This window comes from Lissotriton vulgaris, unplaced genomic scaffold (genome assembly GCF_964263255.1).
Source record: "Lissotriton vulgaris unplaced genomic scaffold, aLisVul1.2 SCAFFOLD_1644, whole genome shotgun sequence".
Taxonomy (NCBI): domain Eukaryota; kingdom Metazoa; phylum Chordata; class Amphibia; order Caudata; family Salamandridae; genus Lissotriton; species Lissotriton vulgaris.
In genome coordinates, this window is record NW_028246115.1 from 435,078 (window position 1) to 461,990 (window position 26,913).

General features: G+C 44.1%; 1 protein-coding gene across 1 annotated transcript in view; it reads right to left on the reverse strand.

Annotated features, from left to right (window-relative positions):
- PPEF2 (protein phosphatase with EF-hand domain 2) overlaps positions 1 to 26,913 on the reverse strand; it is a 141,282-nt gene that overhangs the window by 20,667 nt on the left and 93,702 nt on the right. Inside the window, exon 15 of the mRNA XM_086949276.1 lies at positions 2,071 to 2,240. Within this exon, the coding sequence (XP_086805402.1) occupies positions 2,071 to 2,240 (170 nt within the window). The remainder of the gene's footprint in view (positions 1 to 2,070; positions 2,241 to 26,913) is intronic.

A 26,913-nucleotide genomic window follows, 5' to 3' on the forward strand; every position in this document is an offset into this window, starting at 1 on the left:
CGGCTCTATGTTAGAGGTGATGTTGCAGTGCTCATATGAGCACCACCCCAGCACGCTGACATCACTTATTTCTTTTTGCACCATCAGTGCAAATCCGGAAAGCTATTTTTGTTATTTTTGCCATATTTTTCATCCATTTTGTCAACAATTTTTGACCTAATGCTTACAGTGTTCTAGGGTGGGTGGTACACTCCGCTTCCCTGGAGGAGTTGATGGAGTTTTGACACTCCGTGCTCCGCTTGGAAGGCGGAGTTCATCAAAAGCATCAACAGCTGCGTTGCGGACTTTACAGGCGCATGCCCCTAGGTACATGGTTTTATTAATCAATTTTAACACTGACATGTCAGGGTTACAACAGAAATCCTTATTTTTATACAGTTATATTTTGAGTGTGACAGCATGGATAGAAACCATAGGGAAAAAAACATGTATCTCATACTTTGTATGATCAAACTCTGTTTATGTAGTTCCTCAAGCACTTTGAAGCTGTCATTGACAGATTATTATTAGTGATTCTATAAACAAATACAATAGATCATGTTCTTCCCTACAGACTGGAGAATCCTTTGACCTCGGGACACACACATTCCCCTCCCGTGGGCCTTGGCTCTCCCCACATGTATGTACTCTTCCTCTTCTGTGCTATGCCCATCTCCATGCTCCCCTCCCATTGCCCCTTCCTCCTCTCAGCCCATACCTTTTCCCTGACTGGGTGGCTCAGGTTGGCATGCCAATCAGCACCCAAAGCCTAAGCAGTTGTTCCTCTAGTGGGCAGGTTGTAAAGGCTGGGCTGATCACCAAGCGGTCTCTCATTGAACTAGTGCTGGGCACCGCTGTTGCTGCTGCTGACACAGGCACTGCTCCAAGACCGGACGATGCCTGGAAGTTCTCACCTGCCACCACTGCTACTGCTGCTGCTCTGTCCCCTGCCACTACACCTTATGGTAAGGCTGGACTCTGCCCCTCGACTTGCTAGCTCTCCTTGGGCCGACAATAGCGGCCGCTTGCCCTGTGTGAATATTGGAGATTTCAAGACACATCTCTGTCCAGTGAGCCTACAGGTGTTAGGTGTGATTCAGGGTGGGCCACGAGCATGTTCGGTTTGTTGTGCTCCTCTTTGGGCTCAACAGCATCACCCGGATGGTTACAAAAGTGATTGTGGTGGTTGCAGCTTATCTTCAGAGGTTGGTGGATTTCAGTTTTTGCTTACCTCGACTACTAGATGCTGAAGGCGGGCTCACACCAATGCACTGGTCACCCATCTCTAGACTACAGCAAACCTATTGCACTTGATGGGGTTTACCACCAACACATCCTTCGTAGCAGATCTTAATGCAGAGTACAGTCCATCGGGAGATGGTCAGCTTCTGCACAGCCTTGCTAATAAAGGTATACTCTATATCATTTTGCAAGTGGGACAGCACGGCACTAGATAAGACATGTGCCCCTGACTGTTTCATTAGGAGTAGTTTAGTTGTTTGTTTTTCATAGTCCTGATAAATTGCCCTGATCTTCCATGACCTAAATGGCATGAAACATGTTGACCACTACCTAACCTTGAGCTAATGTTGACCATTTTACCCACCTTAGCCTACACTTGTTTTTAACATAATTTAGGGTTTAACACATTAAACTCAATCTTCAATTCCCTAAGAGTTATTTTTAATTCTTAGCACTCTACTCACACACTAGTCCCTCACCTCCATACTTGCACTTCACAATCAGCAGCTCAAAAGAACTCCAGCAAAGAGACCCATTGGGGGGCCCGTTGGGCAATGCAGCACCGGCCCAACGATGAGCTACCCAATGATGAAGCATGACACCCCTTGGGGTGTGTGAGGGCTCTTGCTCCTGAAGGATCAGATCCCTCGGACTTGATCAATCAAGAAAAAATCAAGAATTTACTGACCTACCTTCAATAGCTGCGGCACACCTTCTTGTTTTTCGGTGAATTATAACAGTCACGCTTTTTTAAAGATGTTGATTACTAAGATATATACATAACTCACAATAACAACAAATAAATCATTGTACAGCTGTGTTATGATGAATACAGTGAAAGCTAGTTACCTCTCGTATTGGCTGTTGTACAGCTAGTTCATCAAACCAGGATTTGTATTTCAGCAACCCATCTACAGTGCTGCGGCCTGTTACCAGCTGTGGTCTCAACATTCGCCATGGTAGCCCCAACTTCAAGACAGACTCCAGTGCAGTTGCCCAGTCATTCAAGGTGATAGTACCTAAAGAAGTAAGAAATCAACAATTTCAGCATTAGTGTTGGGAGGAAGTGCTCAAGGGAAAACATGCATATTAGGAAAACATAAAATCAGTTATTAGTTTCTATCTATATTATATCAGCTCACTGTGTTTTGAAGTAAACTTTCTAGTGCTTGGCAGTACAATATTGAATACGTTTAAGGGCTATATCAGTAGTATCATAACATGAGTACAGCAGTACTTCATAAGTGATTAAGGATGTGATATACATACAAGCAGATTGCAAATAATGGGTGCAAATTGCACAAACATCTTTTGACCTGATTGTCATTTTACGATGTGTCATCAACAATTTGTTGATGAACAAAACTTCATAATATCTAAATACACAGTCTGACTAAATTCGTAAAAACCATATAACACTATGTAATTGTGTGCCAGTTTGCAATATGCTGATCGGAGAGATAAATAATGACCTCTTAATGAATTAATAATTAACTAGTAATGTTTCTTGTTTGGACTGCTCTCTGGGTTTAGACAAAATCTCTTTTAAATTGCGTCCCCTTGTATATGCAAACAACGGTGGCTGTGCAAAGGCTCCAAGCAGTCCAAACAAGAAACATTTAAGGGTCTTCGACCCTGCTACAATTGTAGTAATTGTAACAATTGCATATTAGGTAATGTCACCAACCACCCTATGAAGGGTCAACCCATCAAACTGCGAGTCAACGCCACCTGCAATTCTGCCAATGTAATTTACATGTTGAAATGTCCCCGTGGGAAGTGCTATGTTGGTCACACTGAAAGAAAAATACGAGTGCGGTTATTGGAACATAAAAGTAACATAAGAACTGGGAACATCAAATCTACAGTAGCTGCACATTTTCTGGAACAAAAACACACAGTAGCCCAATTAAAATATTTTATATTGGAGCAAGTGACACCCACACACAACAACAAAAACACGTTATTAAAGAGAGAGAACTTTTGGATCCGCTTCCTGGCGACGATGCAGCCACACGGATTAAATGACAGGATGGAATTTCTGTGCTGCTTATAGACTATGCATCATTTGTTATTTAACTGATACTTCTGTGTTACGCAGATCATGCATTGTTTTCCAGTAACCATGTGAAACGTATGATTATGTTTATATATTTTCATATCCTTTTATTCTGTCGTGAGTTTTCTATATGTGTAATTACTTTTCGCTTTGCACGCGATTGTTTAATACTGTTGAGTGACTTCGGAGCTTCTGCTTCTCCTATCGTTAGTTTGTTTAGCAGTTTCGGCACTTATTTCACCCTTTCAATATGGCGCTGGCTCTTTCTACATTTCTCAGTCCATTGTTTATTACTAATCCACACACCGCGCGTTTACTAAACACCCTGAGACCTTGACGGTTAGAGGCTTCTAGCTGGTCGCAGATTGAGGGAATCCACGTATTTCACCATGTAAGTACCTCTACAGAGGACTATTATAAACGCGTTCGCGTTTATACACAGTGACCGAGTGTGTTTCTTATACGGTTTCACGGTTTTTGCAGGCTTGACGACCTTGGTACACGGATGTAATCATCCCCGTGAGTGTTGTGCGCAAAGGCTCTATGTTTATTGTTTGTTTGGGCACATTGATTTACTTTTCGCATTGAATCACCTTTCGCATACTATTGAGCACATGGGTTTTAGTGAGCGTTGTTTTACCACCTTCGCGATATAGCGCATTCACGTTATTGGGTTCAAGCGAATTCCTGCGCGCTACTAATTCACTTTCACTCCTTTTGAATTGATATCACTTCCTTGATTTTCGCACGGGTTTACTTTTTGAGCATGATGACTCCATACCACCCCACATCAGTTGATATAACTGCACACCATGGTATTTTAGTAACTGTTTAGTAACAATTTGATGTTTATGAACCACCCAGTGACAGTATGATGTTTTCCTTTTTATTTGAAGAGCATTCCCTTGAAGAAGGGCTAGTTATTAGCCCGAAATGCATTGGGATTGTTAACATTGGGTGATACCTTTCTTGGATTATGTTTATTGAACCCATTTTTCAAGCATTGTTGAACTACTCATGAAACTAATGAGTGTGGATTAAAAACTTGAGGAACCTTTCAAATTCGTGGATTTAACTTTTTGTTGAACTATGTATATACTGTTAGACTTTATTGTCAATTGAGTGCAGAGCACCGGGGAGTCTTCCTCAAAGTGGAGGGAGCTGTGTATTAATCCAGTTGATGGCAGCACCACGAATGCCTATGGAGTAGAGTGTCCGCATGAGTACCGCATGTGACACAGTGTCAAATGCGGCAATGAGGTCAAGAAGTACCAGTGCCACTGTTTCTCCTCTATCCATCAAAGCTCGGATACTCTCTGTTACACCAAGCAAAGTAGTCTCAGTAGAGAAACCCGAGCGAAATCCTGATTGGTGGGAGGGCAACAAGTCATGAGTAGTAATAAATTCCGTGAGAGAGCGGTGAACATGTTTCTCCAGAATTTTTGCAAAAATGGGCAGAAGGGATATTGGCCGGAAGTTAGAGGGCAGGTTGGGTCAGCATCGGCCTTCTTCAACAGGGGATGAATCATTGCATGTTTCCATTCATCAGGCACATGTTCTTCCTGAAGAGATGAATTTAAGAGATTGGTAATAACAGTCAAAGGTTTCCTATTTAGTTGTTTTCAGACTGCGCATGGCAAAGGGTCTTTAGGCGAACCTGATTTAATCGTATTGAGTAAATCAACAACGGTATCGATGTTAAGCATGGGCCAGTTTTCTAATGTGGCGATGGAATTATCATGGACACTAGGGTCTATTGTATCAGTTTGGTTGTTCAGTTTATCAGGAAAGTTATTAGGAACGTCCAGATTTGCCTTAAACTGTTCATTTTGTGCTTGTTCAATGCCCTGATATATTTTATCCACTTTATTGACAAAGAAATTGGCTAGTTGATCACACTGTATTTTATTGAGGTCTGGTGAGGTTTGTGAGGTATTTGAACCAGCCAGCTCTTTCACGATTTTAAAAAGTGTTTTAGATTGGTTTAGGGCCTCTGTGATTTTGGTACATACAAATTCAGCTTTGGCTTTACTACACATCATTTGGCAGTGTGTTAATTTAATTTTATATTCTTTCTTAGCTTCTAAAGAATAAGTCTTCCTCCACTGACGCTCAGCATTTTTGCATCTGGTTTTTTCTTGCTTTAAGATTTCGTTGAACCAGTGAGCAGGGGGACGCTGATTGTTGCCTTTTAACTTTGTTTTAGGCAAACATGTGTCAATGGCTGTCATGAGCCATTTTTGGACTGATGTCGATAGATCTTGTACCCTTAACTTGGTGCATGGTATATGATCTTCTAAAAAATTGTTGAGGATGTTAATGTCTAATTTTTTCCACTTCCTAATAACATGGGTTGGGACCGATGTTATATCCTTATTCGACAATTGTACTTCAAAAGAAAATTTGATAGGAAAGTGGTCTGACCAAGGAACAGGCAGGGAAGGTGACAATGTTATTAATATTGAAAAAGATGGGATCCAATAAGTGACCGGCAGTATGTGTAGGTCCCGAGTTTTTCAAAATTAAGTTGACGGACGCTAGATCAGCAATAAGTTTGGTGGCATTTATACAATCCTCTTTATCCAAGTGCAAGTTCATATCACCAATGATTGTGAAATTAGCAGCTTTCATTACTAAGGGGCCAATATATTGTGACATACTAGTTAACCAGTTTGACGCCGCACCTGGCGGTCGATAAATGAGCGCTCCTGAAAAGGTGAAGTTTGGGCAAGTATAAGTTTAAAAATAGCGCCTTCACAGCCGGGGCATGGGAGTTTGTTAAATTCGCAGTTGTACATTTTTAAAAAAATAATTGCTATTCCTCCACCTAACTTATTTTTACGGTCAAGTCGCGTAATCGCGCATGATTTCGGGAGAGCCATAACAATATCAGGTCCGGAGCTTTCTTGAAGCCACGTTTCAGTTATGAACATGGCGTCAGGTGTTTCATCTAATAGTAAATAAAAAATCTCAGTCTTATGCCTAGGTAGGGAACGGCAATTCAGGCTAAAAAAAGAGAATGATTTGGGATCACCTCCGTAGCTTTCGTCCCATCCGAATTAATGGCAAGGGTACAATTGTGGCATATAGCTTTCTCCCTGCGTAACTCAAAAGGACTGCAGGGCAATTGTCTTGGGGTCTTAGAGCCTTCAATTGCTCGGAGGTATATTTTATGAGCAAAGGTGCTGTCTTAGGTTTATATATTTCTTCCCCAGATGATACCTGTAGTAAAGTAGTAGGATATAGTACAGGATAATTCATGGCCATAGGCACGTCTGAGGCGCGGACGGGCGCAGACGGGCTGACTCTGGCCTGACTCCGGCGCTGAACGAGGCCCGTCCGCAAAAGGCGTCTGCTAGCGCGGAGAGTCACCGTATCCTTATGTAGGGATGGCTAGAGCGCTGTCGAAGCTGCCGCCTCCCACCCAAGATGTCTGCCGTTGTGAATGTTTTCCCTTCGAATTGATACACAGCCCGAAAATCGTCTGTAGCCGTCAAAGTGCAGGGAAAGGGACTATCGAGGGCAGAATATTAGGTATGTGCAATCAAATGAAAAATAACTTCTAAAATACGCCCTCTAAAATTCCTGTTAACACACACTCGCATTCAGCAGGTTAACATATGAAATTCAGCAGCAATCTATCTCCCGGCTTGTCGCCTCAGGAGGGGTCCAGTTCAATTATCCAAATACATAAATCTCGCGATTGTTCCTGATGGGCTCCTTATGTAGGGATGGCTAGAGCGCTGTTGAAGCTGCCGCCTCACACCCAAGATGTCTGCCATTGTGAATGTTTTCCCTTCGACTTGATACACAGCCCGAAAATCGTCTGTAGCCGTCAAAGTGCAGGGAAAGGGACTATCGAGGGCAGAATATTAGGTATGTGCAATCAAATGAAAAATAACTTTTAAAATACGCCGTCTAAACTTCCTGTTAACACACACTCGCATTCAGCAGGTTAACATATGAAATTCAGCAGCAATCTACCTCCCGGCTTGTCGCCTCAGGAGGGGTCCAGTTCAATTATCCAAATACATAAATCTTGCGTTTGTTCCTGATGGGCTCCTTATGTAGGGATGGCTAGAGCGCTGTCGAAGCTGCCGCCTTCCTCCCAAGATGTCTGCTGTTGTGAATGTTTTCCCTTCGACTTGATACACAGCCCGAAAATCGGCTGTAGCCGTCAAAGTGCAGGGAAAGGGACTATCGAGGGCAGAATATTAGGTATGTGCAACGAAATGAAAAATAACTTTTAAAATACGCCGTCTAAAATTCCTGTTAACACACACTCGCATTCAGCAGGTTAACATATGAAATTCAGCAGCAATCTACCTCCCGGCTTGTCGCCTCAGGAGGGGTCCAGTTCAATTATCCAAATACATAAATCTTGCGTTTGTTCCTGATGGGCTCCTTATGTAGGGATGGCTAGAGCGCTGTCGAAGCTGCCGCCTCCCACCCAAGATGTCTGCCGTTGTGAATGTTTTCTAACCCTGGGCGAAGAACTACGCTCCGTTTGCGGAGTTTGCGGAGTTTTGGCAACTCAGCGTTCCGCGGAGTTCGCGTAGCTGCCGATAACTCCGCTATCCGGTGCGGAGCGTAGTTGTCGCGCGCTAAATAACATTGTCGCGCGCTAAATAACATTATCGCGTGCGCGGCAATGGCTTACCTTGGTTCTGCGTTCGCTTTTTCCCGGTCGCGTCGGCCACCATGTTTGTAAACCCTTCCGTGCAGCTGTGCGAACGCGATAACGTCATTGGAAGCGCGATAAAGCCATAAGGACGCGCGAGTATGTTTGTTGGTAAGATCGAGTTGCCGAACACGCAGAACCTGCAATCTTGCACAGAATAACTCGCGAGCATGTTAAAAGTTAAACCATAATAATAAATTACCATTTTGGTTAGCAAACAAGTGAGAAACCCCTCAAAGTTGTACATTTGGATGTATTTTTGGGGGGGAAGGAGTCCTCTTTCTGTTTCTACTGTATTTTTGAATATTAAGGAGGAAGGGCTCTGGAGTTTACAACTTCCTGTTCCTGTCCACCAGGCTCCTCCCAGTGCTTTGTCCATGAGGTGGTCACTTTCATTTGGATTTTGAGCTGGCAGGATCACTTTCTGTGTGTGTTGGCTGCATTACTGCTTTTTTTGAATCTTACTGAGGACTTTTGGATTTTGAATTCTCTTTTTCAAGTAAGTTCAGTAATGTATGAGTGAGTATGATGTTGTAGACTTGTGTTTGTTTGATTTAAAATGTTTTAACTACATTATTCATTCCTTGATTTAAATTATTGATGGGTGCCTACTTTTATGAGGTCCCAACTTGTATTTCTTTTTAAATTTCATCCAGGCTACATAGAGAGGTACCCATGGGTAAAATCATAATTCTGTGTTTAAATTTTTATTCAAGTTTGTAAACAAACATCATGGCTGGCATTGGATTATGGTCATCATTATGCAATAGCAATGTCTGCTGTGGAATTTCTGTTTGTGTAATGAAAAAGTTTTTTTATTTTTTTAAGCCAATAGCTGACCCTAGTACTCCATGTAGTTAGTGTGTAGGCATGTTTGAGTTCATTGTAATAACTTTCTGTGGTTGGCCTGGCCATGTGTTGTTGGCGGCCATTTTATGTTTCCCAGCCACTTTGGTCTTGCCATAGGCCTCCAAACTTGTGGCCTACTCTTCCAGTAGGCCAGAGGTACTAGTCATAGGGTCATGAAAGGTAATCAACTGTTTTTCTGGTGTACCTCTAATTAGGAAATCATGGATGGACTGGATTGATTTAGAAAATCTTATGTTTATGTGTGGGGTATGTCAGGTTTCGGGTGTCTGTCAATTTCTGCCATTAGGTAACCCTAGGAATACAGCTCGGGTAGTTTTGGTAACGTCGCGCCGTGTGGGAACGCGACCTTACCTTTTTTGTCTTTTTCGCGCGCTCAATGTACTGGCTCGGGAACGCGATAACGACTTTTTACTCGATTCGCGTTGCCGAACACGCCGATTTTGCATTCTCGCGAACAATATGTCCCGAGTTGCATAAAAGTTCCTCGAAAATGTTTAATGTGTCCCCTGTGCTACCAAAAAGTCCTCATTTTTTGTGTTATTTACTTCTTTGGTTGTAGTTTTGTCTTCCTGGAGCATGGGCCACTCCCAGTTCCTTTCTGTCCTCTATGTAATGATTTCTTGTTTATGGTTGGGGTGACCAATTTGGGGGGTGGTGTCTGGTGTGTTCATTTTGTGAAGCAAAGCATTGTCCCTCTGGCATAGGCATTTATTGTCTGTCCTCTCTTTCTTTTCATGTAGTGGTGAGGGCCATTTTGTGTGTACTTCCTTTGTGATGATTCTGCTATGTTGTTGTTGGTGGGCAGGCTATGTGGTGGCGGCCATTTTGTCTATGCTTCCTTTGTGACTGATTTTGCCATGTGGTGGAGGCCATTTTGGGTGCATCCCCTTTCCATGTTGTCTTTGGGTGTCCCTGTCCTCCTGGCCCTATGGAGGCGGCCATTTTCTGTGTCCTTCCCTGGTCCTCTTCTTTTGCCATAGCCATCCAAGGCTTTTGTAGGTACTACCACTCAAAGCCATAGGTGCATTCAAGTTAATCAACTATTTTTGTGGTGTAACTTTAATTACACCGTGTATGGCTTTGGATTGCTTCACATTTTTTTGTAATGGTGGTACTTTTAGTTTTTTGGTTGCTTGTGTGTAGCTATTATGGCACTCCCTGCCATTAGGTAACCCTAGGAATACAGCTCGGGTAGTTTTGGTAACGTCGCGCCGTGTGGGAACGCGACCTTACCTTTTTTGTCTTTTTCGCGCGCTCAATGTACTGGCTCGGGAACGCGATAACGACTTTTTACTCGATTCGCGTTGCCGAACACGCCGATTTTGCATTCTCGCGAACAATATGTCCCGAGTTGCATAAAAGTTCCTCGAAAATGTTTAATGTGTCCCCTGTGCTACCAAAAAGTCCTCATTTTTTGTGTTATTTACTTCTTTGGTTGTAGTTTTGTCTTCCTGGAGCATGGGCCACTCCCAGTTCCTTTCTGTCCTCTATGTAATGATTTCTTGTTTATGGTTGGGGTGACCAATTTGGGGGGTGGTGTCTGGTGTGTTCATTTTGTGAAGCAAAGCATTGAACCTCTGGCATAGGCATTTATTGTCGGTCCTCTCTTTCTTTTCATGTAGTGGTGAGGGCCATTTTGTGTGTACTTCCTTTGTGATGATTCTGCTATGTTGTTGTTGGTGGGCAGGCTATGTGGTGGCGGCCATTTTGTCTATGCTTCCTTTGTGACTGATTTTGCCATGTGGTGGAGGCCATTTTGGGTGCATCCCCTTTCCATGTTGTCTTTGGGTGTCCCTGTCCTCCTGGCCCTATGGAGGCGGCCATTTTTTGTGTCCTTCCCTGGTCCTCTTCTTTTGCCATAGCCATCCAAGGCTTTTGTAGGTACTACCACTCAAAGCCATAGGTGCATTCAAGTTAATCAACTATTTTTGTGGTGTAACTTTATTTACACCGTGTATGGCTTTGGATTGCTTCACATTTTTTTGTAATGGTGGTACTTTTAGTTTTTTGGTTGCTTGTGTGTAGCTATTATGGCACTCCCTGCCATTAGGTAACCCTAGGAATACAGCTCGGGTAGTTTTGGTAACGTCGCGCCGTGTGGGAACGCGACCTTACCTTTTTTGTCTTTTTCGCGCGCTCAATGTACTGGCTCGGGAACGCGATAACGACTTTTTACTCGATTCGCGTTGCCGAACACGCCGATTTTGCATTCTCGCGAACAATATGTCCCGAGTTGCATAAAAGTTCCTCGAAAATGTTTAATGTGTCCCCTGTGCTACCAAAAAGTCCTCATTTTTTGTGTTATTTACTTCTTTGGTTGTAGTTTTGTCTTCCTGGAGCATGGGCCACTCCCAGTTCCTTTCTGTCCTCTATGTAATGATTTCTTGTTTATGGTTGGGGTGACCAATTTGGGGGGTGGTGTCTGGTGTGTTCATTTTGTGAAGCAAAGCATTGTCCCTCTGGCATAGGCATTTATTGTCTGTCCTCTCTTTCTTTTCATGTAGTGGTGAGGGCCATTTTGTGTGTACTTCCTTTGTGATGATTCTGCTATGTTGTTGTTGGTGGGCAGGCTATGTGGTGGCGGCCATTTTGTCTATGCTTCCTTTGTGACTGATTTTGCCATGTGGTGGAGGCCATTTTGGGTGCATCCCCTTTCCATGTTGTCTTTGGGTGTCCCTGTCCTCCTGGCCCTATGGAGGCGGCCATTTTCTGTGTCCTTCCCTGGTCCTCTTCTTTTGCCATAGCCATCCAAGGCTTTTGTAGGTACTACCACTCAAAGCCATAGGTGCATTCAAGTTAATCAACTATTTTTGTGGTGTAACTTTAATTACACCGTGTATGGCTTTGGATTGCTTCACATTTTTTTGTAATGGTGGTACTTTTAGTTTTTTGGTTGCTTGTGTGTAGCTATTATGGCACTCCCTGCCATTAGGTAACCCTAGGAATACAGCTCGGGTAGTTTTGGTAACGTCGCGCCGTGTGGGAACGTGACCTTACCTTTTTTGTCTTTTTCGCGCGCTCAATGTACTGGCTCGGGAACGCGATAACGACTTTTTACTCGATTCGCGTTGCCGAACACGCCGATTTTGCATTCTCGCGAACAATATGTCCCGAGTTGCATAAAAGTTCCTCGAAAATGTTTAATGTGTCCCCTGTGCTACCAAAAAGTCCTCATTTTTTGTGTTATTTACTTCTTTGGTTGTAGTTTTGTCTTCCTGGAGCATGGGCCACTCCCAGTTCCTTTCTGTCCTCTATGTAATGATTTCTTGTTTATGGTTGGGGTGACCAATTTGGGGGGTGGTGTCTGGTGTGTTCATTTTGTGAAGCAAAGCATTGTCCCTCTGGCATAGGCATTTATTGTCTGTCCTCTCTTTCTTTTCATGTAGTGGTGAGGGCCATTTTGTGTGTACTTCCTTTGTGATGATTCTGCTATGTTGTTGTTGGTGGGCAGGCTATGTGGTGGCGGCCATTTTGTCTATGCTTCCTTTGTGACTGATTTTGCCATGTGGTGGAGGCCATTTTGGGTGCATCCCCTTTCCATGTTGTCTTTGGGTGTCCCTGTCCTCCTGGCCCTATGGAGGCGGCCATTTTCTGTGTCCTTCCCTGGTCCTCTTCTTTTGCCATAGCCATCCAAGGCTTTTGTAGGTACTACCACTCAAAGCCATAGGTGCATTCAAGTTAATCAACTATTTTTGTGGTGTAACTTTAATTACACCGTGTATGGCTTTGGATTGCTTCACATTTTTTTGTAATGGTGGTACTTTTAGTTTTTTGGTTGCTTGTGTGTAGCTATTATGGCACTCCCTGCCATTAGGTAACCCTAGGAATACAGCTCGGGTAGTTTTGGTAACGTCGCGCCGTGTGGGAACGCGACCTTACCTTTTTTGTCTTTTTCGCGCGCTCAATGTACTGGCTCGGGAACGCGATAACGACTTTTTACTCGATTCGCGTTGCCGAACACGCCGATTTTGCATTCTCGCGAACAATATGTCCCGAGTTGCATAAAAGTTCCTCGAAAATGTTTAATGTGTCCCCTGTGCTACCAAAAAGTCCTCATTTTTTGTGTTATTTACTTCTTTGGTTGTAGTTTTGTCTTCCTGGAGCATGGGCCACTCCCAGTTCCTTTCTGTCCTCTATGTAATGATTTCTTGTTTATGGTTGGGGTGACCAATTTGGGGGGTGGTGTCTGGTGTGTTCATTTTGTGAAGCAAAGCATTGTCCCTCTGGCATAGGCATTTATTGTCTGTCCTCTCTTTCTTTTCATGTAGTGGTGAGGGCCATTTTGTGTGTACTTCCTTTGTGATGATTCTGCTATGTTGTTGTTGGTGGGCAGGCTATGTGGTGGCGGCCATTTTGTCTATGCTTCCTTTGTGACTGATTTTGCCATGTGGTGGAGGCCATTTTGGGTGCATCCCCTTTCCATGTTGTCTTTGGGTGTCCCTGTCCTCCTGGCCCTATGGAGGCGGCCATTTTCTGTGTCCTTCCCTGGTCCTCTTCTTTTGCCATAGCCATCCAAGGCTTTTGTAGGTACTACCACTCAAAGCCATAGGTGCATTCAAGTTAATCAACTATTTTTGTGGTGTAACTTTAATTACACCGTGTATGGCTTTGGATTGCTTCACATTTTTTTTGTAATGGTGGTACTTTTAGTTTTTTTGGTTGCTTGTGTGTAGCTATTATGGCACTCCCTGCCATTAGGTAACCCTAGGAATACAGCTCGGGTAGTTTTGGTAACGTCGCGCCGTGTGGGAACGCGACCTTACCTTTTTTGTCTTTTTCGCGCGCTCAATGTACTGACTCGGGAACGCGATAACGACTTTTTACTCGATTCGCGTTGCCGAACACGCCGATTTTGCATTCTCGCGAACAATATGTCCCGAGTTGCATAAAAGTTCCTCGAAAATGTTTAATGTGTCCCCTGTGCTACCAAAAAGTCCTCATTTTTTGTGTTATTTACTTCTTTGGTTGTAGTTTTGTCTTCCTGGACAGGCCATGTGGTGGCGGCCATTTTGTAGGTACTTCCTTTGTGCATTTATCATTGGCCTCCCTGCTTTTGGTCTGATCTGATAGTAGGACAGACTCCCAGAGGTGGTAGTTAGTTACTAGTGAGCGGGGCTGCTTTATGTAGCTGTTTCTATTTGGTCTATTTAATTACCATCATTACGGCATGTGTGTATGCCATTGCATTTCCAAGTTGGTTGTCTGGGCAGGGGGGTAGGTAACTTTTTTGTGTGTGTAATAATTTAATGACTTGTATGTGTTTTTGCCGTGAAGTTTTACAAACTCTTAGCCATGGTGTATTTTGATTTTCCTTGCATTAACCTGTCATGACTCATGTGTAGCAGGCAACCTCCTTTTTCTGTCCATGTTGGTATATGATAGGCCTGCTTGACTTTATTATTGGTTATTTCTAGCTGGGAGCTGTGGTGCTCGTACTATTAGTCTTCTTTTTTGTGTTTTATACATTGCCCTGTGTGTCTTTCAATTGTTCATGTGTTGTTGGCTTACTGCTTGTTTGACTGACGTTTTCTGTCTTCTTTGCTTGTAGGTGCACAGAAAAAGACTGAGGAGGTGCTGGCTGTTTTCATCCATCGCCCGTTCAACTGCCAGACGGACGTCCTTCAATTGTACGCCACGTGTGGGGTGTGACTCATCTGACCACACATCTCTGCAATTTGTGCTACTGAGTGCTGCTGTGTGCTGCTGACATCAGAAGAAGATGGGTCCTAAGAGAGCAGTTACCAGGTCCTCCACCACCAAGAAAGTTGCTGAGAAGAAGGTACAGAAAAAGGAAGTGTCACTTAAGGCTGGTATGGACCCCCAAACCTTTTTTGGGCCCCCAAAACGTACGCCTGCAGCAGCGGTGTCCATGGTGCAAGCTGGAGCCAGCACATCGGCATTAGCGGGGGCAAGCCACCAACCCAGGGCCAAGCACATGAGGGTCGAAGAGGTAGCCGACCTAGTGTTACAAAGCAGTGATACTGAGCCTGAACTTAACTTATCGCTGTCTCAAAGTAGCACACAATCCACGCAAGCTGAAAGTGCTGAACAACCGCCGCCAGCAGTAGATGTTCAACAACCACAACCACTTCCCGCAATAGTTGTTGAAAAACCACAACCACCGCCCGCAATAGTTGTTCAACAACAACAACCAAATCCCACAGTAGTAGTTGTTGAAGAACCACAGCACGCTATAGTACTTCCTCAAGAACAACAACCACCGTCTCCGCACGCAATAGTGGAAGTTGTTCCTCCCGATGTCGGGGCAGTTCAGGAAGTAGAGCCTCATTCCGAGCAAGAAGAAGAGGAAGCCACTTCTGGAGGTGATCTACTGTCTTTAAATTTACGAAAGGAAAGGAGGGTTAGTGGCAGTGCATCGAGTTCTTCGCATAGCATCCCTTCAGATGACCTTGATAAGGATTATCATCCACGACGAAGAACTGAGCATTCAAAGGAGAGGCATCCAAAGACCAGGCTGGGAAAAAGGAAGGATCCGTCAAGGCTTGAACTTCCGGAGTTCGATGTAGGTGAACAGGATACTGATGGTGATAAAGACGGGTCTGACACTGACAATGTCATCATCACAAGCGTTATTCCTGGTGCAGAGGATGTAGAGACCAGCATTTTCACCCTATCTAGAAGGGCTGCGATTAGTGATGAGCAGGTAGCACGTGTAACTCCTACACACTCAGCGCCCAAAGTAACACCAGCTCCCATTTTTGCATCAGCGAAGGCCCGGCAGCGTGCGACATCCAGCGCAAGCGCCACCTCAACAGAAGGAGGTAGTGGCAGTACTAGTACTGAACTGTCACATAGGGAAATGCAACAAAAAGGCTCCAGTTCATCCGGGATTGGAAGTGGGTCCTCCTCTTCCTATGGCAGGAGACAAAAGTTTAGCTCCCCAGTCTGGGATTTTTTTACGGTTCACCCACATCAGGAGAACATTGCTATATGCTCCATTTGTCACACCAATGTTAGTCGTGGTAAGATTGGTACAAACTATGGTACTGGAGGCCCAACGACCCATATGAAAAAAACACACACAATTGTATGGGAGAACCACCTTGCAAGCTTACAAAAAGATGTAAGCACTGGTGTTGGTGGGGAGGATACAGTACTACAAGGTCCACTCATGGAAGAAGAGGGAGACGATGACCTTCTATCTGGGAGTGGTACACCAATGAGCCCTGTCGCCAGCACTGGAGTGGTGCAGTCCAAATCCTCAGCATCAGCAACTTCTCAGTGGCACCAGAGTCAGCCGGAGACACCAAGGGCAAGGAGTGAAAAGTCTGCGTTGAAAGGTGGTCCGTCTAGCAGAACAGACAGAATTACCAAGCAGCTTACCATTACTGGCATGTTTAGGCAGGAGGGAAAGTACGAGCGGAACCACCCAACAGCACGTTTGTACAATGCGAAACTTGCAAAAATGTTGGCACTGGACCTTCTCCCATTTTCATTTGTTGAGGCAGTGGGATTTCGGCAATTAGTGACAACACTCGCCCCAAAATGGGACGTTCCCAGTCGCTACTATTTTGAAAGAGTTGCTATTCCAGCACTACACCACGACGTGCTGGGATTGATTGGGAAAGCCTTACAACAGAGTGTTGTCCATTGTATCCACCTGACAACCGACATGTGGAGCCGTCGCGAAGCCACAGCAGATTACATGTGCATCACCGCACACTGGATCTCTTTTGCAGGTGTGAAAGACAAGTTAACATCAGGCCTTCTTGATGTTGCTGGGATTTTCAATGACACTCGCAAACATGCAACTGTAGCCATGTTTGGTATGGAGAAAAATCATACTGCTGACAACATTTTGTCTGACTTTAACAGCAAGGTCTTTGAATGGCTGAAACCAAGAGGCCTTAAGATTGGTTTTGTTGCCACCGACAATGGCAGTAATGTAGTGAGGGCAATGAAAGATGGACAGTATTTCAGGGTACCCTGTTTGGCACACTGCATTAACTTAGTCGTGCAAGACTTTCTGAAACATGAACAACAAGTCAGCAACATACTGACCATCTGCAGAAGAATATGCACGCATTTTAACCATTCTTTCAAAGCGCGGAAGCTGCTACGCGTCATTCAGCGGGAGCATAATTTGCCAGTCAAAGCACTGATCCAGGAGGTCCCAACACGTTGGAACTCGACTTATTTCATGCTTGAGCGTCTCTTTGAGCAGTACATACCACTGAATGCTTATGTAATGTCAAGAAGATTTGTGGATCCTACTGTTAATCTTAAAAGCCTGACCGTTGAGATGTGGCAGTGGGACATCATTAAATGCTTGACAGAGATGCTACAACCTTTTGAGGTGTTCACACGTGCAGTTAGCAGGGAGGACTGTACTATGGGCCAAGCCATCCCATTGTTGTACATGTTCGAGCAACAGCTGAAGGAGGTCTGTGAAGCATACGAAGGTGACGAAGAAAAAGTTGATGCATGTACCTTGGCCAAGGCCTTACGCAACCGCTTATCTGTAAATGCAAGGCTTAAAATGATTGTGTCAGATCCAAATTACATAACTGCAACAATCTTGGATCCACGGTACAAATTGTTTGTCAGCAGTAGCGCAGTCATTCCTTTTTCAGATGGGGATGTTGCCAATTACAAAAGTTCCATAGCTGTGGAAGCTAATGATTTCGAAACTGAACGGCTGTTACTTAAAGGCCTGACAGTGCCAGCCCAGGACAGTCAAAGTACTCCAGGCCATCCTCCTGAGGCAACTCTGGCAAGTTCATCACAGCATGAGAGCGGTGCGTCCGCTTCCCAGCAGGCACCAACAGTACCAAAAGCAGCACCTGCACGATCTGATTCAGCAGACACAACCAAAAGCATAACTGCTTTTTTTCTACAGAAGGGAATGGGTAAGTCCGTTGCTGTTGCAAAGGGGAAAGAGGAGCAGCAAAGCCGAGCACCATTGAACACTGAGCGGATGGTTCAGGCCTATCTGGATGACACAACAGAGGTGTTCATGGAGCAAAGCCCATTGGTCTATTGGTATGAAAGAAGGAGACAGTGGCCAGTGCTGAGCAGGCTGGCGATAAAGTATTTGGCTTGTCCTGTAGCCAGTGTCGCCTCTGAGCGGGTTTTCAGTGCTGCTGGTGCCATTGTGACATCGAAAAGGACCAGTCTCTCCCCCAAAAGCGTCGAGAGGCTGACAATGATAAAAATGAATCAACACTTCATACCACCAGACTATACTGTACGTGAATCAGAGCAGGATGAAGAAAGCGAGCCCGAAGAATTTATCACTGCTGGGTTACATGACCTACTGCTGTCCGGACCCGCAGAGTTTGAGGACGAGCACCTCTTCCCTGACCAATAGGCTGTTAAATTGTGACTTTTTCCCTTCTTTTATTTGTGTTATTTATTTTCTTATTAAAAATGACTTTCTGGTGCATAACTGCTAATCTTAAAATAAAAAGCTCAACCAAATCCATCCCCACCACTCATTCTTTTAATGTACCTACTGGAGTTGCACACCTGTGCATTTTATTTTCGCTGTATCTTTTTTAGTTACCTCCTGGAGTTGCACGCCTGTGCATTTATGTTCCATGTTGACTGCACTCCTCAGAGTCTTGCTGCATCTTCTTGACTCCCACTCAAGTCAATACAATTCCATCTTGGCAGCCATACATTTGATGTTGTAGATGGAGTATAGTACAATAACAATAATGTAGCCTCTAACAGTCCCTCCATAATAAGTGAACCGTACATGACTACAGCCATCCTCTATTTCATTTGAAATCTGCAACTCATAATAACTGCCTTGCTGAGTCTTACTGTTAAGGCTACCACCTCTGTCTGCAGGCATTCAGAGACGACTCTTCTGTGTCAAGAGAAACTTGAGCAGGCATCCACAACTGAAGTCAACTTGTTGTGATGACTCGCATTACAAAGGCTCGGCAGCATCTGTGATCAATCTTCTGACAGTGAAAGAGAAGAAGAGCAAAACAGGTATAAAAATGAATGCCATGCATTGCATGGGATGTATTTTTTGGCTGACTCTGAGCTAATGTGCATGGAGTTGAAGTATATTAGTAACTTCAGTTCAGACTCACGTGATAGCCAATTCTTCCATGTTATTTACTAATAATAGAAATTATTTACGCACTTGTGTTCCTACTACTACAGATGCAGTCAGGACTTAATTTATCTTTGCTGTCCGGCGGTTGGATCTGAGCTGATTGATGCACGATGTTTCTTGGAGTGGAATACAAGGTAATAAATAAAATACAAATAAGAGTCACAGCACAGTAGACCCAGGCTACTACATGTTTGTGCACAGTGCTGTGGTGGAGTACAATAGTGGTATGATTGATGACTGAGAATGACGCATTGATTTTGTTGATTAATTTTGTAAATGCTAGGTTGCTTTTTCAATTTCATTCACCTTTCTGTGGGTCTGAAATTTTTAGGGAAATGCAGTTTGTATAACGGCCAAACCTGTGTCGTCGTGGGCCTGTTGTTGTGTGCTTGCTCCTGTCTTTTTTTGTACTTCTACATTAAAAATGATATGCAACTAGTAGACTTATACAAATTGTATCCAAGCCGCCTCAGTCTGAAAGTCCTCTCATACGACTACTCCTCTTGTTTTGTATTGTTTTTTTATCTTCACTGTATTACAATTTGTTTAGGTCATTCACATTCTTTTGTATTTGCCTTTTCTTTTTCAGGCTGGACATCTTTCACGGTTCACCCACTGCTTTATAGTATGAGCATCAACTCTCATCCTTACCACAGATCCTCATCATCAAGCAATTGGATTGCGGGAAACCAAGAATCATATTCAGCGTGTCCTTTTCTTACGTCCATTGCTTACAATCATTAGCTAGCTGATCAACATCATAAATCATCGTCTTCATTGTTTTGCTTTTGTTGTCTCCAATCTCCATGCGTACTGTTTTTCTTTCTCAAACCTTTCCCAAAACCCCCGTACCCATCCATTAAACAATCCCTAACCCTCTTCCCCCGGGCTGCGTGGTTACATTGAGGTGTGATGTTTCTTACATTAAATATACACCAACAATTTGATCACGCGCTTGCTGGGGCAGATGTGGTCAAAGCAACAATAGTGAAATGTCAACAAGGCATGGCCAGGATCTTCTGCGGCTTCCCAACTCAAGCTCTGTGTATAACGCCAAATAATTTACCATTAACATCAAACAACGAATGCATCTAATGAATTGGCGTAATTTTTTGGGTTTAAAGTGTAAAGCATTATGATTTAGAAAAGTTTGACGTTGCCGTGAGTACTACAAGTAAAGTTGAACTTCTTATCTTCTCTTGCACTTTGTTTCCAGTCCCCAAAACCATTGTTTTGTTTCAGTTTAGCAGTTGCAATATTGGGTCACCCATGCAATGTACTGTACTTACTTATACTACCCCCACATTGTCTGTCACGCAAATGACTGTCTCTTTCTTTTTGTCGCTACTGGCAGGGTCTGTCTACCACTATCACAGAAGTTCTGATTCTGAACCACAGATTCTTCGCCATTGTCTTGGAAATCAAATGCAGCCCCTGCAGTGCCACACTTCATGATAAATCATCATCATCTCATCAGCAATCACAGGTAAGATAAGTTTGCAGTGAGGTATAACGCAAGACAGACTGGTCGTTCTTCTAATACTACAAATATAACTCGGTGAGGGTTTACTGCATCTATCTGTTTGCATGTTAAAGAAAGATGTGGGCAATATATTTAATTATTAAAAAGCACTGTCCGCCGACCTGCATGGCCAAATTAAACCTTGCGAGGTTGCACAACGTACATTATTTGGTGAAACACTCCCCCCTCCAACCCCACAAGAAACGCAAATGAACTTCAAATGTTTTCTTTTTAACATAACTTTGTGTCTCGTTTATTTATTTTAACATAATGTAATATATAACTAAAGATGATACAAAAATAAAATATATATAAATCCTACACCAAGCTGTCCCCCTACCCGCCTCCCCTAACCCCAACCAAATTCCCACGCTCAATGTCATGTAAAAAAAAAGTAAAAACCCAACACCCAATTCCCACCCACCAACAAAAGGATTGAAAAAGGGGCAAACAGGGTCCATCTCATAGCCGGCGGGCTTTTAAGTGTTGATCCACCAGGATCTTTACACGCTCCTCTATCTGTTTTTTAGTCTGACTGCTTTGAGCCTCCAGCCTGGCTACCCGGAGGAGAATTTTTCGCTGGAACTGGCGGCACCTACATTGGCAGCCATGTTGTTGTGGGGGGGTGGACGATGCGGGGAAAATCTGGCGGCGGGCGGCTGCCTGAGCACGCCGACGTACTCCTGCAGGCTTGGGGGCCGGGGCATTGGAAGAGGCAGCAGCTGCTGCCGCCACCTCCTCCTCCTCCTCCTCGGCCTGAGCCACCAGCCGGCGGTAGGCCTCAACGATGGCCTGCAGTTTCCGCTGACGGGCCCGGACTGCCAGCTCCTTCCTCATTGGTTTAGAAGGAGTAACTATAAAGAAAGAGACAGAATTGTTGTAATCAAAAATCCCAGCAAATAAAGAACGCAAAAAGGATCCAACACATAGTGGGCGGCACAGTACAGTAGCAATAGCAAGCAAGTTGAGTACCTAAAATGTTGTTTTATCTATCTTGAACATTCTACGCCTTATATACTTCATTTGTCTGCCTTTTTGGCACGGCATTATGCCTGCCCTAGTAACATAGTATGGGTGTACTTGAACGGTCACATACGAACACCTGTCTTTTTCATATCTCGTTCTTTTATATCATATACTCTGTGCTTCCGGGAAAAGTGACAGTCTCAAACTAACATTAAATTAACAGTGGCCAGCTAGTACTAATAAATGTCTACTCTAGAGACTATCATTCTTTATATCGCCAACAAACATTAGGTGGTTTGTGTTTCGCCAGCAACGACCCGGAATGCATCCAGTCGTCCCCTCCTTCCCTTGCCTTTGTGTTTAACCAAAACACCGCTGCCAACACTAGTATCCACTATCCACTAACCACCAATATTGGATGTGTCTCCCACCCACGCAGGCAGCTGTGTTTTCCACTTTCTATGCTTCCACAACAACCCACGCATCCAACTGCTCTCAAACACCTGCATTGCTGATTCCAAAGTATCCTTCTATATTATATGATTAGAGCTTTTTCCTTGCACCTTTCATCATACTTAAAATCAATCTCATGTTAATCCATCGCGGTCATGTAATGTTGTGGATAAGACTTTTTTAGTCTGCCACCAACCTTTCACAGCTGAGTTGTAGTCACATAGAAGAGGCATGTATAACTAATTTTATCAATTCTGGCCGGTGGTAATGCTTTTGCTAAGCTTGGTAATGAGAACAGTGGCGTCATATATTGTCCAGTAGAACTTCAAGTTCACTATAAATATCAGAGTACAGTGAGGAAGTTTTCCCCACCCACCAAGTAATGCGGATCACTATTGAATGTAACTTACCATCGCCCACCGTTGTTGTCTCCTCCCCCGCTGCTGCCGGTGCTGCTGTAGGTGCCTCTGGTGGTCCTCCATTCCCCTCCGGGATCGCCTCTGCTGACGGCGTTGCAGCGCCACTGCCCCCGTCGGCACTGGTGGATGGTACCGGTTCTGCAAAAATAAAAATAAGTAATTAAGTACACCTTTTTAGATGGATGCACAGCCCCCATTGTACTTGTTCACCAAGAACGGAGTTCTGCAAAACAGTTAAGTACAACGTAATCACTAGTAGTCCACATTGCCTAGTACAGCAGAGTAAGTAACACACTACACATATCAGCATTTATTTGGTATGGTATGGTACCCAAGCTCATCTCATCTATACTGGTACTCTAGTCCTTGGAAAGTTAGACTGAACCATGTAACCTAACCAGTTTACTTTGTACATCAATGACATGTCTACAGTTTTGCGCATGCTACCTCACAGCTTGTTGCGCAGTACGAGGAGACGCCTTTGAGGCCACATGATAGTTCAAAGCATACACCTGAAGAGTTTGGAAAATAGAGGCCCGTATTTACTTTTTGAATGTGGATTGTGGAGTCCAGTTTCCTTACAGCCTCAGGTTACACCTTCTTTTTTGCATGACAGCTAAAAAGTTGAATAAATGTATGTAATGTTTTCATACTGTCTAACGTGCACCACTTTTGTCATTATCTTTCGGCAGATGAGAAGATTTACTTCTACGAAGCAAAGATTTGCAGAGCTTACCAACAAGAGGCATATGCAACCAGTATACGTTCAATGGTGAGGGGTCTCGGACATTTCCCACATTTCCCTATCGTGCACTGGTAGCTGTACAAATGTAGGATACTTTTTATTGAGCCTTTTTTAACTCTGGATTTCTTCTGGTGGCCCTGCCCTTGACGTATTTGACAGAACAACTTAAAAACATTGATGTTACTTACTTAGTTACTTCTAACAAAATAAAGGTTTTGAAGTACCACATTGACTCGGAAGTATATTTTCAGTGTCTGTTGTCTTGTAGACTTACACGAGAGAGTGAGAAAAAGGGGGTTACTTAGGTTATGGATTGTGTAATAAAAAAAGCATTTGGAATCTTCATATTGGGGTTCAGGAAAGGGGTAATTGAATAATTGACCAATGACTGAGCCCATATAGGTTGTCGTTCATTGAATTGTGGGTTCCTCTGAGTTCTGTGACTGAGGTGTAAGACTGTAAGTGAGTAAGGTCCAACCTGCCTATCAACAACAACATCCAATTTTGGGGTGCATACATAGTTATGTATGTCACTGCATAGAAGAATACCCGCAAGAGTAGTAGTGGTATTCATTACTAACGCTTACAAAATAGTAGACCAATATCTGCATGCATACTTGGTTGGTGTCAATTGCCAAAGAAGAGACATTACAGAGGAAAAAGCATAAGACAGGAGTGGACCCTGTGCCTTCCGCTATTCGATCACAGATTTTTTGAAAAGATTGATACCTTAACTAAACAGTTAGGTGAAATGTCATTAATCGGTTGGAAAAAAAGCTCCGTTAGAAAGTTAGGGAAATATCATTGTTCCAAAAGAAAACACTGTTGGACTTACTAGGGACAGCAGCAGGATCCTCAGTAGAGGAGCTCTGTGCCTGTGGTTCACAATCACGTTCACCCGCCGACTCGGTCCCAGCCTTCTGCTTGCCCCTGGGTTCTGTGGTTCATGTAAGAAATAATAAAGAAAGAGAAAACATTGAGTGCTGTGAAACATAGACAGCAAGCATTTCAAAAACCACTGCTACAACATTAAAAGAAACAAACATTGGTCTACCAAATGACTACTGCCTTGCATGATTCACTGACTAGTGTACTTGGTGAAAACAAATCAAATGTTCCATAAACATTCTGATTGCAGATTACTAAGTAACACAGAGGCAGTAAGACCTGAACAACACCACAGATTCAAGAATGTAAGTAGCCATTTCTTTTTCATTTTTTGCCAGCAAAATACATAGATCGCAAGGAGGAGACAAGCTTAACTTTGTGCATACTAACTAACACGAAATTGTACGTTCATGGCATCATATTTAGTTTTGCTACTGACTGAATGCTACTGCTGCCCTACCCACTCAATAAACAAACTACATCAGTTCTATGGAGGGCTGAGGCAGGGGCGGCTATAGGCTCATGGTGGTCCTGGACTCCTGGCCAGGGAGCGTAGGTGGGGGGCCCGGAAGAGGAGGTCGGGGCGGAGCACGGAGGCCAGTGAAGAGGGGGGAATCAGGGTGTTTGGAAGTGGAACAGAGCCGGAGGCACCAAATCCCTGCCTGGGGCCGCCACGCAAATATGTATCCATCCTCTGAGGATTATTAAATTAAGGATATATATTGGTGGGGTGGCCCCTGGCGTTTGGTGGCCCTGTGCAGTTGCACAGCTTGAACATGCCTAAATCCGGCCCTGGCTGAGGTAAGAAGAACAAAGTAACTTTTGCATTCATTGCCAGAGGAGTATTATTCATGCAGAAGAGAAGGCCGTGAAAAAAAGATACAATATGCATTGCAAACACGTACAATTATCCATCAACGGCTATTTCACTGACGGACAAAGGAAGGACAAGACTCTATTAATAGCATTAACTAACTTCAGTTCTCTACAATAAAGAAAATCTCACACCAATAAACAGCAAAAGCTAGCGCCAAATTGAACACGCAAGAGTCAGTGAAGATGAAGAAGCGCAGCATAGACCAGTGTCATACAATTACAGTAGATATAATAACGGAATACATCGGAAATGTAACTAGGAGCACCAGTCATTGCGTTACTTATTCAGCCAAGATTTACAAAGATACAACAACAATACTTATACTACTATAGAGATATATTATACACACTTTTTTTTTTGGGTAGCCACTCACCAAGACCCACGACCTCGACGCCAAGCAGGTCCAACAGGTCCTGCTCCCGGTCCAAAATGTCTGCCCAACGGTGGGTCAGCTGGTGGTGGGTACGCCGGATACCGGAGCAGCGGAAGACTGCCCGGCGCACCTTCACCCACCGCCGGAGACGCTCCTCAATATGCTGGTAGCCGGAGCCGGGCCTGCCACCTGCTGCCAACATCAAGGGGAGGTAGCGCTGGATAAAAAAAACAAGGGCAGCCACCTCCTCCTCCCCAAAAAGTTGGCGGGGCCTCACCCCTTGGGGGCGCATTCTGCCGCAAGGCAGCCTAGTTTTTTGGGGCACTGGCGCCTTGCCCTTTGAGCCGCCGCTGCTGCTGGCGCCCTTGACCATGGTTCTGGGTGGAGGGTAGAAGAAAACTAAAAGTTCAAGACAAAAAGGTAGGGGAAAGAAGAAGCAAGGTAAAAGAACAAGAAGGAAGTAAAAAGCAATAGAAAAGTTGTAAAAGTAGAAATAAAATGAAAAATATAAACCTAGGCACAGAGAGAAATAGGTAATAACTAAAGAAAGTTAGAAAAAGTGGGTAAAAAGACAAGGATTAAAGGGATTTTAACAGGATGCAAAAGTAGGCCCAAAACCATAGCCAGAGTGTGTGATCCACAAGATGGCTGCGCCCATCGCGACCGCATGGGTAGGTTCGCGCGATATTTAGCGCGATCACGCACTTTTGTAGTGCGAACGAGAAAATGAGTTCCCGAACATGTCTTGCACAACGCGACCACGTTAATTGTGACCCGGAACAGGAAATAAGGGAACGCAAGCAGGCGGGACAAACCTCTGTGGTAATTTAGCGCGCTAGCCATCCCGAGCATGCAGGCAACGCCCCGAACACGCGCACCGCGCTCCCGAAGACGAAAAACGGCGTGCGAACGGGCCCAGCAAGCAACTCCGCATGCTTGCGGAGCTACGCGTAGTTCGCGGAGTGCAACTACGTCTTCGCGTAGCTCCGCGGAGTCCGACTCCGCGAACTACGCCCAGGGTTAATGTTTTCCCTTGGACTTGATACACAGCCCGAAAATCGGCTGTAGCCGTCAAAGTGCAGGGAAAGGGACTATCGAGGGCAGAATATTAGGTATGTGCAACGAAATGAAAAATAACTTTTAAAATACGCCGTCTAAAATTCCTGTTAACACACACTCGCATTCAGCAGGTTAACATATGAAATTCAGCAGCAATCTACCTCCGAGCTTGTCGACTCAGGATGGGTCCAGTTCAATTATCCAAATACATCTTGGTATAACAGAAATAGAGTTATATCGTTTACTCAGAACTGCTAGTGCCAAAAGTAGAACGTTTAGGATTTGATCTCAGATTAGTTCTGCGAATCGGCCCCATATTGTTTAAATTTCCTTTAAAGCAGCCTATATCCCATGTAAAAGCATTTCCAATTCACAAATCTGTGACTCAAGAAACAGGATTTGAGACCATAAAAGGGTTGTGGACACCAGTACCGGAGTTATGAAATAAATATGGATGCTATTACTTACATGTGCGATCCACGGCAAATCAATCAATTGGTCTGCTGCATTTTTGAGCATCAACAAAAGTCTGTATCAAATGTAAAGAGGGCAGTGCTCAAACTGTATGAACAACAGAGAAAAGTATGGTATCCTCCCGACAGAGGTTGCCGAACATCTGATAGAGACCTCTCTATTACCAGGAGTACAGGGCAAAGCAGACTCTTGACTCTGTCTCTAACCAAATGG